The 16,498-nt window shown below is 44.9% G+C and overlaps 1 protein-coding gene and 1 long non-coding RNA gene across 8 annotated transcripts in view; one reads left to right on the top strand and one right to left on the bottom strand.

The window, feature by feature from the left end:
• Positions 1 to 16,498, top strand: part of LOC119383764 (uncharacterized) — a 144,576-nt gene that overhangs the window by 122,355 nt on the left and 5,723 nt on the right. For 5 of the 7 annotated variants that reach the window (XM_049412667.1, XM_049412662.1, XM_049412661.1 and 2 more), the window contains exon 5: positions 10,351 to 11,196. The exons of the other annotated variants lie outside the window; for them this stretch is intronic. In XM_049412667.1, coding sequence (XP_049268624.1) covers positions 10,351 to 11,196 — 846 coding nt within the window. The remainder of the gene's footprint in view (positions 1 to 10,350; positions 11,197 to 16,498) is intronic. 7 annotated transcript variants of the gene reach the window in all.
• The window catches only part of LOC125757235 (uncharacterized), an 83,979-nt gene that overhangs the window by 66,146 nt on the left and 1,335 nt on the right, over positions 1 to 16,498 (bottom strand). The window lies entirely within an intron of this gene.

Here is a 16,498-nt window from a genome sequence, read left to right as displayed (position 1 = left end):
TTGACACTGGTCATCATGCTCCGCTGCGCCAGCGTCCCTACCGAGTCTCCCAGGCTGAGTGCGACGTCATCACTCAACACGTCGACGACATGCTGCAACGTGGCGTCATTCAGCAATCACACGGTCCTTGGGCTTCTCCAGTCGTCCTGGTGAAGAAAAAGGACGGCTCCATCAGATTTTGCGTAGATTATCGGCGACTAAACAAGATTACCCGCAAGGATGTCTATCCCCTGCCACGCATTGATGACGCCCTGGATTGCCTTCAAGGTGCGGAATTTTTCTCTTCGCTAGATTTGCGCTCTGGATATTGGCAAATGCCGATGGCTGAACCAGACCGTCCAAAAACGGCGTTTGTGACCCCTGACGGCTTATATGAATTTAATGTAATGCCCTTCGGCCTTTGCAATGCGCCTGCAACTTTTGAAAGGATGATGGACAGTATTCTCCAGGGACTTAAGTGGCGCACCTGCCTTTGCTACTTGGACGACATAGTTGTCTTTTCTCCTAATTTCGAGACTCATCTCAACCGCCTTGAGCAAGTTCTTCAGTGCCTTACAGCAGCCGGGTTGCAATTAAACTTGAAGAAATGCCATTTTGGCGCACGCCAACTTACGATTCTAGGCCACGTTGTCTCAAAAGAAGGAATTCTACCAGACCCTGCCAATCTCCGTGCCGTTGCCGAGTACCCCAAGCCTACTACCCTAAAGGAGCTCCGTAGCTTCGTCGGCTTGTGTTCCTATTTCCGCCGTTTCATCCGTAATTTCGCCTCTGTTATCGCTCCCTTGACGCAGCTTCTTTCCGGCAGCGCTGACCTCTCGGCCTGGAATTCCCGTTGCGACGACTCATTTACGACGTTGCGCCGTCTCCTCACATCTCCACCAGTACTCCGCCACTTCGATCGCAATGCGCCTACTGAAATCCACACGGACCCTAGTGGTGTCGGTCTCAGTGCCATTCTCGCTCAACGCAAGGATGGCTGCGACAAGTACGTTGTTGCTTATGCTAGCCGTACCCTAACGAAGGCAGAGTCAAACTATTCTGTAACAGAAAAAGAATGCTTGGCCATTATTTGGGCTATAGGGAAATTTCGTACTTATCTTTACGGACGCCAGTTTGATATTGTCACCGACCACCATGCCTTATGCTGGCTATCGTCCATGAAAGACCCTACTGGCCGCCTTGCTCGTTGGGCTTTACGCCTTCAAGAATACGACATTCGTGTTGTTTATCGCTCGGGACGCAGACATTCAGACGCCGATGCCCTATCCCGTTCACCACTACCTCCTGACCCTGTCTGCTTACCCACTGACACCTGCGATTCATCATCTTTGAGCGTCACTGACATGCCGGCCGAGCAGCGCAAGGATTCCTGGATCGCTTCCCTGCTCGACGTCCTCTCTCGCCCTTCGCCAGCATCCACCGATGTGCCCCGGTACAACACAAAGAAGGATGCCATTTTTAAACTGCAGTTGCCAGCATCCTGGCCATTTTCAACCTAAATCGAGACTTTGAGCATAATATTGTTGCATTGTGACAGTAAAGAGTAGGGCAACTTGAATCACAAGTTAATCAATGAACTCTATCAGAATAATTTGTGCCCAGCAAAACTAGAAAGACTCAAGGTTACATCGATGTTTGTGAGCACTGTCGTCCAAATGGGTTATATGGATTTTAAATGTTGGCTATTTATACATGGGTACATTTCAGTATAATCCCTGGTGCTCGCACATCTTCCAGAATGTACTACGCCATTCACATTGTGCACGCAGTCTTATTAGAAAATGAAAAATTACAGTGACGTTTCACTCCGTGAATGTGAGTTGTGTGTAATTTGTGGGTGCTATCTCCTTGTGCATTGCGCATAAAAGTTTTAAAAGTGCTTTCGTTTTATGTAAGTGTGGGGATTTCTTCAAGGCTTATTTTTTATTCAGCATGTTCTATCTGCATTTTCTTTTTTGATGAAGTGTAAGGCACCATTAGGAAAGATGGTGAAGCTGTAAGGAAATGCACACTGTCTATTATTTCAGGCTAGCGGGTAATGCTCTATTTGAACTATTAATTTCCTCGTTCTACCTCTTGTTCTTTTTTGCAGTTTCTGATTTCCAAAGTGTAATTGCATCACTTAACCAACATATCCCCTTCTGGCTCGAATTATGACACACTGTCTGTAAATGTGGGAAGTACGCGCAACATAATTCTGAGGTGCTCAATATTACATTCCAAGAAAGAAAATGAAGTAATGCGTTCTTTTGTTTATTAGTTAAGTGTAATTAGCGTACAAATAAATGTATAATTATTCAGCAATTAGTCACGTTTCGTTTTTACATAACGAGAATCAAATAGTAGGCTCTAAGTTCATGCAGAAATTGTTTTTGTTGTATTCATTTCAAGCAAAGAAAGATAATACTTTTGACGGTGGTCCTGGAATGCGGCACGTCGAACGACCCATCGAACATCGTTGTGGCCTGACCAGAGTGACTGGCTACTGTAATATGCAGCACACTGGGGTGAACACAAGACACATATAGTGACTATGCAGGAGGTTAACTTCATCCTATGTGCAATCTATCATGCTCTTTCTTGGCCACTGGTCCAACGAACTGCCAGAAACTGATCTTAGTTGGCTCTTGCACAATACGTCCAGATTGTTGTAAGCCGCCTGGCACATTCCTCATCCATAAACAAACGTTTTGCCACAACAGCTGCTTCTTTGAAGAACACCTGCAAAGGCAGTGCTTAAGTGGACATCACTTCTCTACAACGCTTTGCTGCTCCTTGTGGCTGCTTCCCTGGTTCGTGCAATGCCATTCAGACTTTCCTTCAGATAGTGTTGCTCAATGCGCTACTTTCCTTGGCGCAAGATTCTCTATAGCTTCCCTTCACAGTTGAGGTATCTGAAGGCCATCCACGATGTACATGCTTCCTTTCACCATTTCGTAGTCTGATATGTCTGCCATTACCATGCTGGAAACAGGAAGCTCCTGTTGATTGGGTCTTATCAAGACTGTCCTTGGCTCCTGGAAATGGAAACTTTCTAAACATCTCTTGTACATTGGCTTTTCTGCCCACTTTGAAAGTGACTGGAGACTCACTGATGTTCCCAGTGCCCATCCAGTTATCATCACAGCTAGATGAGACGGCTTTGAGAAATGCATCGTTGCTGCTGGTGATCTCGCAGACACGGACAGGATGTCCTTTTTGATGGCACTTGTTGTATGCCGGTTGTTACAGCACAGCTATATATGCCTGGGCCATGTCCGTCCGTCTTCCGTGGGCAAACATGTATTTGCCACAGAAATTGGGCAAATCCAACTCTACTAAAAATGGAGAAGGGAACCCACGGGCAGCAAACACCAATGAAGGTCGTGTGCGAAACACCAAACGCATGCAGCCAGCCAGACAAGATGACATGTTGTGAAACAAGGAATGCGGCAGAAAGACGCATGCTGCCCAAATGGCTCCTCAAGATCGTGCATGAAAAGCCAAGTGCGTGCAGCAAGCCAAACCAGATGGCACAAGTCAGGGCAAAAAGACGCATGTTATTGATATCGAAAACTTTAAAGGAGCGTATGCCTAATTCAAAATGGACTTTCTGGACAGAAATTTTGGATTTAGTTGCATGCTGTGTGATTGCCAATAGTTCGAAATTCTCGGTCACTTCTGTGTTGTGTGCTAAACAGTTTCGCTGGTCATCCACCTTCATAGAGTGGAATGGCCCCTGAATTTTTGTTTGTGCGGGGCACTTTCATGTAGTGTGCTGTGAGTAGCCAGAGACCGAACACATGCTCTGCTTCAATTTCAGACAGCTTCATAGCTTGCATTGCGGGCGTCTTTTGAATTCCTGGAGGTAACAGTTGATTTATGAGCCAGGCTGACTTTATCCACTTTCTCTACATCGTAGCTGTGCAGCGTAGTTGATTGTTGTTTTACCATCTCAGACTGTTGCACCGTGGTTGTGGCTTTTTCAAGGGTCAGCTCTGCATCCAGCTGCATTTTTTCTGATTGCTTGCAGTCCATGATGCACACTGTGTACTATGTGGTCCCGGATCATCTCGTCACTCAATTCTCTGAAGCTGCACAAATTGGCCAGTTGGTGTAGCTCCGGGACGAACTCTTCAACATCTTCTCCTTCCCATTGTTCTTTTCTGAAGAATGCAACTTTTTCATACACAACAGTCCCCTAACCTTCAAAGTGGTTCTCAGACACCTGCAAAACATCGTTGTAGCCGTTCTTTTGTTCCTCCGTTAACATTAAGGAGGCGTGAATATCTTTTTCTTGTCACCCATAAAGTAGAGCAGTGCGAGACTTGTTGTACCGAGCATTTCGAAGCCAGGCCGCTCACAATTTGAAAACTTTCGTAATGCCACTTCCACTGCAGTCACTCACTTGGATTTGCGAAGGTAAATTTCTGCGGACGCTTGCATTGGAAGATGGTCAGAGCCATTCCAACGTGATGGCATTAACACTTTCGTGACTGCAGAAAAGTCGGTTGTTTTTAATAGTCCTGGAAATATTTTTTTTCAAGCGACAGAAAATAATTGATGCTAAGTGTAGGGTATCAAATGATAAAGGAAGAATTGGTCTTTCCAACAGTATTAATTCCAAACAACAGATTTATTTTGAATACAATAAAAAAATTATCAAAAGAAAAATGCATCAAAAAGAAAAAACATTCATAAAAACATCAATGCAAACATCAAGGGTAAACGTTTTAAAAACTCAAAATATACGTTATAAACGCAAAGCCCTTGTAGAGTAATAGTGGAAATATAAAATCTGTAAGTACAAAGATTATTTACATAAATACAATAATATAGGCACTAGTGCCTATCATGCCATCACGCGATGCAGTTTCTCGACACGGTGAAACAAAGGCTGGCTGCACATGTTTCAGGAAAAAAAAAATTTTTTTCTGTTCAACTTTCATAGCATAGTTTGCAGTTCTGGTATTTTTCAATTTTCTTGTGTATTCGTTAAAACGAACAGTGTAGTCTGTTCAGAATCTGCAAAAATCCATAATTGTGCCCTCATTTGACCTCTTTCTCCCTCATATACTGCCGAATACTATACCGACCTTCAGATTTCACCATTTTCTCATCCACTGAAAGGTTTCGACAGGGTTAAAAAATAGCGTGGAAGAATCGTTTATGTGTTGCAATACAGAAGACAAGTGGTGAAGCTTCTCGTGGGATGCGACGGTCGTCTTCTTCAGATCAGAGACACTCAAGAAGCCTTGAACCTTTTCTGTGGCATCACTGACAGTGGACGAAGGCCTGGAAATATGTGTCGTCGACACCAACACCAATGCAAGCGCGGAACTTGAACGATTACCATGTACACATGGAGTGCGACGAACTTGCGCATCTTCTCTTCAGTAACCTCCCTCCATGGATCCGTCCCTCTCACTGTATGTTAGCTTTTCGAAAGTATGCATCCACGCATACTTATCTGTGTGGTTGCATATCTCTCTGACGACTTCTGCGGTAAAAAACAACACGAAGACGCCGCCGCGCAGCACACCGGAGCGTTGGGTCAAAGTCCACTTCGCGCCGTCTTCGCGGAGAGAACTGCACTCTTTCTGCAGCCGCCGCCAAATGCTCCTGCCCGAATGAAGTTAAGACCTTGCACATAAGAGCTGTTATTTTTAGTACGCACCAGATTTGTTTACATTGATGCACTGCAGCGATAAAACGACCCGAGGAAAAGACAAAACTTACTGGCGGATAGCTGCTGATGTTCCGGGGAGGTTTGACGCACTTTCACCGTCTGTACTGAAGCCTGGCAAATCAAAGTCGTCTTCCGTGTCTGTGCTGCTACCATCATCCAGAGATTCCTGCTCAGAATAATCGGAATCCGTTGAAATTCGCCATTTCTGTGGAGCACCCACGAACGACGTCGACGCGAAGTCTGAAACAACGAGCGCTCACCTACCCGACTGCGAACGAGCGTTAAAAATCTACCCGCAGTGGAAAAAAGATACTCGCAAAAAAAACTGATAAGAAAACATGTTATTTTACCCTTTGTACTGCGTTAGCTGTCCAGAACCGCTCAGAGAGTGCCAAAACTTGAACTTGAAGTCATCGATAACATACTATCGATAGGAATAGGTGCGGTCACGAAAGTGTTAAGGAGTTTGTGTCGCAGGAAAAATCTGGTGTCATCGGGATCAGCGGCATTGTTTGTGAGTGAAGAATCCCAATGGATGCAATAAATAAAAATCAGGATTTGAGTTTGGATGGAGCCCAGGCAGTCTGCATGGCAGTCTAGTATTCTACCACAGAGCCACATCAGTGCTTGAAACTGCTTGGAAAAAAACCCTACACAGGCATCAGATCGAGTGAAGAGTCGCGTTAACAGATGTAATATTGCGTCGCAGAAGCGTAGGATTGCACCAGGCACCGCACCTCGGGAATCGCCGATTGAGCGGGTGGTTTAAAGCTTTGCACTCAAGCTTTACAGCCGCTAAAGCTTCACTATAAATCATCATCATCATCTACAGCGTCAGTAAGTGTGCTGCTACATAGGTGCATGTATTGCTTTACAGAAGCATAGTGGGTACTTCAGTACTTAGCAGAATGATGAATTATGGTGTGTGGGCACCAGGGCTGGGCAGTATCGCGATACAAGAGTATCGCGATAGTATTTTAGAGATACTTTTGTGTATCTGTATTTCTGTATCGAGATACATTTGAAAAATGTATTTGTATCTCAGTAGTGAAATACATTTACGATGTATCGCCTGTATCGCGATACTATTCACGACACGGGTATCTCGTTACATTGTTTTTTTCTGTCGGAAATGAGTTGAGGCGTGTTTCCAATGGGGGAATGGCGATTTTCTTTCTTTTGTGTGCCAAGACAAGCAAAGACGCGCCGCCGAACGCCGACAGATAGGGCGGCGATGGTTTCCACTCAAGCACAGAATGGTCCATGTGGTAAAGCGCGCGACGCCGCAGACAGCAGAATCGCGGGGGCAGTGTTGTCGGCCTCTGCCGACGAAAGTCGCTGTCTCTCAAGGTCAGTGCAGCACGCCTAATTTTTTTCGGGTGGCAAGCCATTACTTCGCGACCCCCCGCGCGGATACCGCCATGGAACAGGCTTTGCAATGCTTCGCGTGCGTTCAGTTCTCAAAGCGGTGGCACTTCCAAAAGCAGTTCTTGTAGTCGCGGCGGAAGTGACTAGAAGATGGCTATCTTTGACGCGCTTTCAGCCACCTCTCCAATGTCAGTGTGTTGGCTCCGCAGAAATGGTGCAGGGGTAGAATGCCCGCTTTCCACTCAAAAGGCCCGGGTTTGAATGTCAGTGTGCGTTCCTAATTGATTACATGCGTGAAACGGTCTTTGTGGTAGCAGGCTCCCCCACCGCCGGAGTCGACTTCGCCTGTTGCGGCTTTCTGAAATGGGTGCTGGTAGCGTCGGTGGTGGTGACAGCTTCATTGAAGCTGACAGGGTCAGACGGCTTTTTTCCGAAGATGGGGACAGACTTCGGATTCTGAACAGTCAGAACAACCCAAGTGAGGGCGGAAGCGTTTCGGTATCTAGATGACCGGAGAAGAGATATCGCCACGCTGTAGGGCAATCCGGCTATGAAGGCGATATTTATTCACTATAACACGAATTCGTGCTCGCCTTCAGCGGTAGACAGACTTTTTTTTTCTTTCGTGAGTCTTGTTCTGAGGGTGAACCGACGCTGTTAGAAGACAGCCTATTTGAGAAGCCTACACAGCGACCTTCTCAGCAAAGCAGATCTTCAAAATAAATGTGTGCTTTGGTACTGTAATAAATAAATAAAGGAACTGAACCTTTCGATGCGCTGTAGCTTTAGTTACAGCATTATGCTGCACTAATAAGTGACTTTGCGTAGTATGAGCATCCTTCAAATAAAAAAAAGTATTCCAGTATCTGTATGACTGTAACTGTATTCCGGAATACTTTTTTCGTCTTATTGCAAAAGTATCTCCGAAATATCCCGTTACGTTAAAGGCAAATGTATCTCAGTATCTGTATTTTAGGCTTCCAGTTCATGTATTTCGATATCTGTATACCGGAATACTTTTCTGAGTATCTCTGCCCAGCCCTGGTGGGCACTTCACAACATTACGTACAGTAAGTTTCCTAGGAGAGTTTACAGTGGCCAATGTCAGATGCACAGACATTCCTTCCCTCATGGCACATTTGAGGTGTCCACTTGAGAGCAAAGCGCCGCAGGTCCCTGAAAAGGCGATGCAAATGTGGCACGATAACTTTGTCACATTCTACTTATGAAAGGCCCTCCAAGTTTTTTCCTTGCTGAGCTTGTGACACCTCCATTAGCCCATTCTCTGCAGGTTCAAACATATGCTGCTGTGATGTGGGCTTCGTGGAGGGCAAGAGACGCACTACTGACACATTTGGCATTCAGTCTCAGAGTGTCCTTATTTTTCAGTTCCCCTCCCCCACTTGTGCACTGGTAATTCTTTCATCGTGGAGGCCGGGCCTGCCTCCTACTGCAGTTTTCCTTTGAATCTCAGCAGTAAACACACAGCACATTCTCCACCTCCGAGCACCTTCCTCCTCCGACACTCACTTCCCTCACAGGTACACACATCAAATCGCTGATTTCACAGGTGGGGCATGTACTTTATGCGTAAAAAACTATTTCAGGAGGTTTTGATAAATCAAGGCACTGCTTGTGCCAAGTGATAACAAGTGTGCACAGTTTTAGCCTGTGAAACCCCATCATTGTGGAAAAAAGCAAATGAATGCTTGCACACACACACACGCATGTACATGCACACACACACACCCACACATGTGTATATACACATGTGTATTTTATTTTTCCAACTCCGTGTGTTCATGCCACAAAATGTTACATGGAAAGGATCCAGGTAGCTTGGCTGTGCCAACGCAGGAGCATTTGTTTCATCATCGATAATCTCGGTGTGTCTGCAAGAGGTAAATAGAATGAGCTGATGCCTTATTCTCCGTGAGGTGGTGTATGCACACAACCGTGCAGGCACGTAGCCAGGATTTTTTTTCGGGGGGGGCCCAAGGCCTAATTGTTCGAAAGAAAGTCTTTCCATGGCAAAAATAAAACAAAAGTTGCCCGGCAATATAGAAGGCCGGACGAATTTCGGGGGGGGGCCCGGGCCCCCCCCTTGCCTACGTGCCTGCAACCATGTATGCATATAAGGCAAGAGTGCTGATAAGAGTCCTTGTACTTAAAATATGATACGTACAACTTAAGAGACAACTTCAGAGACTTCTTGGTCCTGTACATCTAAGTTTTGATATTATGTGGAAATTGTTCTGGGAAAACAAGTTACTATATGATAGGTGAATGAATGTTTGCTTTAGTGTCATTATGTTGACACGTAGCATGTTAATTTATTTTGTCATTGACCTTGATAACATTTTAATATAAGACGTACCTTAAGGGTGCTGGTTAAGTGCTTTGCAAATCAGCTAGACATGAAACAAATGTTCTCATATCTGACATTCTTGTTCCGAGCTCAATCAGTCAGTCAGTTAAGGTTTTATTTAATTTTTATTGCATAGTAAAATGCGGAGAGAAGGGGAAAAGCAATCTTTAAGAACTGCTTGAAAAACCTCACCACAAGAAGTACAAAACATTGTTTGCTCTACTTAGACATCAAATAAAAGCACATTCAAAATGTTTTACATGTTGAATAAGCTTCACATTAGTACTGGTAATGTAAAACAGCTTGCATTCAGACTCCAGATAGCTTAATGAGTCGGAATAATAGTCTGACGCAGCTTACGTGCGTATATACGAAATACAAAAAGCAGAATTAATACCACACTGTTCTAAGGGCTGTTGGCTGGCAGGATATACCTTGAAAAGCTATAGTAGAAGTTATTGCTAGCTTATACTTTTGTTGTTACCAGAGTAATCAGGCATAGTGTCAGTTCATGCTTGAGAGTCCACCTTTCCGACGAATGGAATAGCTTTAATATGTTCTACAGCTGTATGATTTTCCTGATTATTAATACGCAAGAAATGTGGTAAATAAAATATTACTATGGACATAATTTATTGTCAGCTGAGGGGCTATACTGAACCATTGTGTTTTCACAATCTGAATGGACAAGTGGAGCTGGCAGACCCACAATTTTTCTGAGCCATTTCTTTGGAGCGCTGCTGCACACATTACTGCTTAGCAGAACATTATATAACATATTGTGACATAATTACATTGCTCCAACCAAGCGTTGTTTTTACCCTGAAGCTTTTAATGATCAGACTGTGGTGGGCTGATGTTGCCAATATCATTTTATGTAACAGATGATGCTCTCATAAATGTGCCATCAGTAATCGGATACTGTTGTACCTCTCTATGCCCGTAGGTCCTAAATGCTAAGTCGCACGAAGAACTCGCACGAGCCAAGGAAGAGCTCTGTCGAAGCAACCACAAGGTCTACATGGAGCAGGCTGGAGCCTTCTTCGCACGTGAGAGGGAGTGGTCACTTCCAAGTCGTGTCAGTCTCACTGCACAGAACTGGGACGTGGCTGCCTATTCCGAAGTCTCTGTACGGATCCTCAGGGATTTTCTTCTGAGCAAAATGCAACTATATAATGCAGTGGCATTACTGGACTTTATTGCCAGCGAGTGCGAGGCTTACTTGAAAGCGAGAATTCTGCAGCACAGCCGCCCCGTATCCTACGCAGACTACCAGTGGGGGGGCTCTTGTACGACTAGCCTCGAAAGACTTCTTAGCAGGACGCCGGGTGCTTCCCTGGGCAGCTCGGTCATTCTGAGGGAAGGCGAAAACGCATTCTCTTTCAGGAATGCCCACAACCGCAGAGAATGTGCGATTCAGTATGACCTGGGCCTCTGCAGCTGCTGGCCAGGCAGCCAGGGTGCCTTTTGCAAGCACCAAGCATTCATTGTGCACGAGTTTAAGCTGCCTTTTCCTTGCACGCCAGAGCTGACGACTGCGGAGTGTGAGGAACTTGTGACACTTGCAATTGGCAGAAGATCTCTGTCCCCAACCGCCTCGCCAAACCATCAAACATGCAATTTGGACTCCGCATCGAATGGCGGAGAAGAGGATATTTGGGCGTTGCTTGACCACGATTACATCAAGGAGGCCTCTGGAGATGCTGGAGATTCCAACACGGAGCTGCCTAGACTGGATATACTGGAGTCCGCCTGCGTGGAGATCTCACAGGACGAAGCGCTAGTCACTGAGGTATGTATTGTTTTCATTGCTTCATCTAAAACATTTAAGGACGCTTTTTTTATTTTGGTCTATTTATTACTAAAAATAGTTGTACTACTGTATAAGGTAACTTGAACAGTGCAACTGTAATATGGAACAACTGTGTCACCAGTTACACATGTTAACTTTTAGCAAAACAAAAGACTGGGACAGACTGCATCACCACACTGCAGTCTTCATCCCGTTTGCACTAAGGCAACGATCTATAACTCGCTCAATAGTGTGTGCATCCCAAGCTCTTAAAGGGGTCATGAAACGTTTTCCGAAAATTTTGAACTACGTGAGTACTTGGAATCCTGGCTGTTCATTCAATAATATAACTTTACTTGTTCGATTGCCCTGGTTGATTTAATAGCTATAAAAGCACAATTTCGATTTTGCAATGTGCGTTCCCCTTAATTCAACAGCTCATGTCATCTTAGTCAGCGAATAAAAATTTGTCGTTGACAAAACATGGTGACGTGGCGAAGCCTGCTGAGCCATAGTTGACCAAGGTTCGGAGCGTCATATCATTTTGACTGCGGCGCATAATGACGTCATGCACACAAACTGTTTTCCAAGCTGCAGCATCTTATGCTACCACGGTGGAGGAATACGAGAGGTCTCTCAACGGCGGCGCTTCGCCTTGCTGAGAACGCGTCGACTACTTGCGTGCATTTCAGCCATCCTTTGAGGGGTGGCGCAGTATGTTCGGGCCTAGAGTGACTGCAACTCTAGGGATGGCCATCGTTTGCGCACATCGCATGCAGTTGCGAGTACTCCTGTGCTTTGAGTTAGTACATGTCTGTTGCTTTCGCATGGTTTCTTGCGGCATGAATAGTTATGCGAACTTGTGATGGGCAAAAGATACTTTGTCCCGCTCTGCAAGACCGAGTAAAAGTCATGTTGGGAAAAGTACTCATTGTTTTCTGCCCCGAAAGGCGGCGAAAGACTCGGTACACGATGTGTTAATACACGCAAAGATGATTTTATTGCTATACACCAGAGCACGCCTGTCTCGCACCCAGGCTGCAGGCGAGCCGAGTGGATACTCTCGCACCCAGACGCCAGGCTGGCCGGACTGCCAAGGCGAAGGCGGGTTGCACCATGTAAACAGGGCAAGCTGTCCTGAGGCTTTAAAGTGCAAAAAAGTACCTGTTCACACCGCTTCAGCGTATAAGAGCTCGTCTGGGCACTACTGCGTCGTCTTTGGATGCCAAAACAAGCAGCACAACAGGAGGATATTACTTAGCGTTGTCTGCTGACTGCCAAGGCGAAGGCGGGTTGCACCAAGTAAACAGGGCAAGCTGTCCTGAGGCTTTAAAATGCGAAAAAGTACCTGTTCACACCGCTTCAGCGTATAAGAGCTCGTCTGGGCACTACTGCGTCGTCTTTGGATGCCAAAACAAGCAGCGCAACAGGAGGATATTACTTAGCGTTGTCTGCTGCGATCACGACGCGCCACGGGAGTAGTGCCGGCACGGTGTTTTGAGCTTCGCCGCAAATTGATAACTGTGATTCAAGCAGAAAAACTAGGAGCCGAGTGAAAATGCACGAGTAAGTACACTAACTGCATGTATTCTGCAGTGTGATGCCCATCTATTTCATTTTACGAACCTAATTTGTGTGACACGCAGCTGTGTTGAAGGCAGGCGCGAGCTTTGTGTGGGGGTGCACTTCATACCCTTAAGTGTTTTCTTTGACGAAAATGTAATGCAAGGTAGTGCTTTCAAGCACAAGCAATCAGCATGCTTTGCCACTTTCAACGTAGTATCAAGCTTTGATGCTTTTGATGGCATCCACGCCTTCAAGGTTACAACCTTTCGCCTTTAAAAGGTAGTAAATGGCACAGTGTTCCTCAACAGCTGGCCAGAATTTCGTGCTTCATTTCAGTGTTTGATGTTGCCAAATTTATTTGGACACGGGGCATCCAGCTGCACATAATACATATATTGGCACGTAAGTAAACAGTACTCGCGCCAGTGTCCTTTACGTCGCAGGCGTAGCGCTATTCAAACAACTAAATTTTTAGCATATTTACACAGCATACATTTAATAAGAGACAGCTGGATTCCGCCCATTTCAATATCGGCTTAACTAAGAGTAGCATAGTTTCGCGTGTAAATCATCATCGTTAGAGGATTAAAATTGCACAGATAGCTTCCAAAAGAGGTCGATGAACGTCACTGCAGGTGATACTCTCTGATAGCACGCATTTGTGAGCAAGACGCATTATTGTAAGAGCACTCGTGGAACAAAAATTACGTTCTGCAAAATTACGCGCGAAGCCTACTCTAATTATTATGCGATGCATGTTAAAATGACGAATTTTCACAAAACTTTGTGCGCAACTTGTAATACGCAGCAACAAAGCATCGTTTCACTTTTTCGCGAGCTGCACTGCAATTACGACTCACACGTACTACTGCGGGGACGTTTTATTTACAAATGTAACAGCGTACGTACCCAACAAGGTTGCTTCTGCAGCCTGCTCAGCACGTATATATAGCATATACATTGTGGACTTGCATGAGCAAGGTGTTCTTGATGTTCTAATTAAAAACGGAGAAAATGTCCAGGCTAGAAATAACGCGAAACACGCTCTCCGACGGGTTGTGTATCGGGAGTTCCACGTTTGCTTTGTGTAGCGTCTGCTGGCATAGCAGTCCAGGGACGTTGCTTTGCGAGTTTGCGATAGGTGGCGCGACGCGCGATGCCAATATGGCGCTACGCATGGAATTCACTGTGTTCTGGTCTCTACAAAATTAGAAAATGAGCATTCACTGCATTCGCCCACATGTATCGCCTTGAACTGATGGAGCGTCGACAACTGCACCATCTGTAGTAAACTGCTAGAAGTTGGGGTGGGTGCCGTTGAGACACCTCTTGTATTGCTGCACCGGGGTCAGTACACAATAGGCTCTCCGGCTTTGAGCACTGCTGTGAGCTAAAAAATTGCCGTGTTATTTTATTACTTCCTAGCTTCCATATAAATCTATTATTTTAGAGCAAACGACAGTTAGCGATGTGCTTACAATTTCAAATGTCTTAAGATGACGTCGCCTGGTTAGCCTATGGTGGCTGGCGGTGCTGCATTGTCGTTTTAGGAGTGCAAGAAGGCTAGGATTTCAAATGGGCATTATTAAATATAGAGTGAATATATTGCGCGAAAATATTTAGGGATCGACAGCTTATGTTCTTTTCACGGCCTCTTTAACTCTTATAGCTAAGCATAACAGCTGTTTGATCATCGACGTAAAGACACCTTGGGAAGTTCTGTGGAAAGTTCTGCGGCACTAGACACTGTCTGGCTTTCTTTTCTCTAAATATTTTAGGTTGACAAGTTTGATTTCTTTGGATTATGAGCAGGCACATGGGGTGCTATTGCATATAGAATGCGCAATCAGTGCTAAATCTATCCCCTGTACTAACACCTTGCACATCGCAAGTCCAATTTCAATTTCCTCTCCCTTGAACAATTGGTTATGTTGTTTATATCTGCTGTCTTTAATATATTTTATTTGCATGGCTTGGCAATTTAAATGCTATGATCAGAGAATATGGCTTCCAGCATTTTTTATACCACCGGTTCTAGCAAACAAAGCTGGTGCATTATGGTATACATTAAAATGGCCCTGCAACACCTTTTTGAGTAATTATCGGATGACCACACTCTAAGAGTTTATTGCTTTATGAATCTCCTGCAAATCAATTATGAATAAGCTGAGTTACTAGGACTTGTGAGTGCTTTTCCTCTTCTTTTGCCCTGACGAGCACACTGGAAGCTTCACTAGGGATGATGAGGGAGGCAGTAGGTTCATCAGAGCGCTTCATGGTCTTGAGCTTTTCAGACCGCTGCTACAAGGCGGCACGCCATGGTGGCCATGGACCTTTCCTGCATAAGACGTAATACTCCTATGCTAGTCTGGCCAAGCTCCGTTGGAACCTGTTGCGCCATGGCTTTGTCCTGCATAACCCTGAACCGATAGACTTTGAAGTGGTTTCAAGTGACTAAATGCCATGCGATGTTGCCAAGGTATCTAACTCACAAGGCATGTAGGAGAGAGCAAGTGTGCCCTGGCAAATGTACCACTGGTTTTGGAAACGATGATGTGCATCAGTAAGTATTTTCATAGTGGGCTCAGTGTGAGACAAATGATGTACTCAGGCATTCAGTCTTTGAAATAACATGGGTGTTATAATACTCCACGTTGCCTCACATGAACACAGGAGAAAAGGAAACTATTAGCAGATGACCTTTGATTAAGACAGGAAGTACTAAGATGGTTGCTTTATTAGTGTTTCTGAAAAGAGAGACATATATTGTGGAAAAAGAGACATTCTATATTTTTTATTTATCGCCTTCAGATGGGAATTGTGACGGACCGTCTGTGAATGTGTCAAATTTACCGAACTTTATTATAAGGCACTCAGTATTCTTTTGCAAGATGGAGAAGGTGGTAATATGTTTATATGCACATTTTTTTCAGTAATTAATCATAATAAGTCTATAAATAAATATATATATTTATACTGAAGTTAGACATGATTTAATTTTTCGTAAAAATAGTGAAATCTCAGGCTGAAAATACATGTGCAATTTGTTTTCTGTTACGTGTGGTCAGAGCAAAAAAAAAAAGTTACACTTTTCGAGTGGCCACCAGAACGCGGTGAGTTGAACGATTCGTCAGACATGATAGTGTCTTGATCAAAGTGATCCTCTGCAGCAATACCCAACACAGTGAAGGTAAATGAGTGTTAGTTCTCACATCAGGAAGCGTGTACTAATGTGTACATTGCACTTCAAGCCAGTTGGAGTAACACATGGTGTGTGGCGAACATTTTTAGTTAATGGGTATGACTGCCGCTGAAGGGGTTATTAAACTCAAAACACAATCTCTCTGGATGACACAATCTAGGTCTGTGCTACTGCTGTGCCTTAACACGTTCACTGTGGCGTGGGTCACCGGTGAGTCATGGCCTGTGCTCCTCCTATGAGGCCGCGATGTCACGAGTATGCCCCTGCTTGCGGATGCGATAACTTCATCATAATTGTATGCGCAGGTACGATTCTTGTTGCAAGAGGTTATAAATAATCAGAAGAATACATTTCTGGTGTTGATGCCGTGACCCGCCGGTGACCCACGATGCACTGAATGAAAATGTTCTCATGCTTCGTGCGGTGTGACCCACCGGTGAACCACGCTGCCGTCTGAGTTTTGAGAATGCAACCAAAAGATATATTTTTAGTGCATTCGACGTGGGACGGCGATGTTGTTTTTAAGGAGTGGAG

The sequence above is a fragment of the Rhipicephalus sanguineus genome, chromosome 2, assembly GCF_013339695.2.
Source record: "Rhipicephalus sanguineus isolate Rsan-2018 chromosome 2, BIME_Rsan_1.4, whole genome shotgun sequence".
NCBI lineage: Eukaryota > Metazoa > Arthropoda > Arachnida > Ixodida > Ixodidae > Rhipicephalus > Rhipicephalus sanguineus.
The sequence above is the reverse complement of the archived record's forward strand: the minus strand, read 5'-3'. Positions and strand labels throughout refer to the sequence as shown.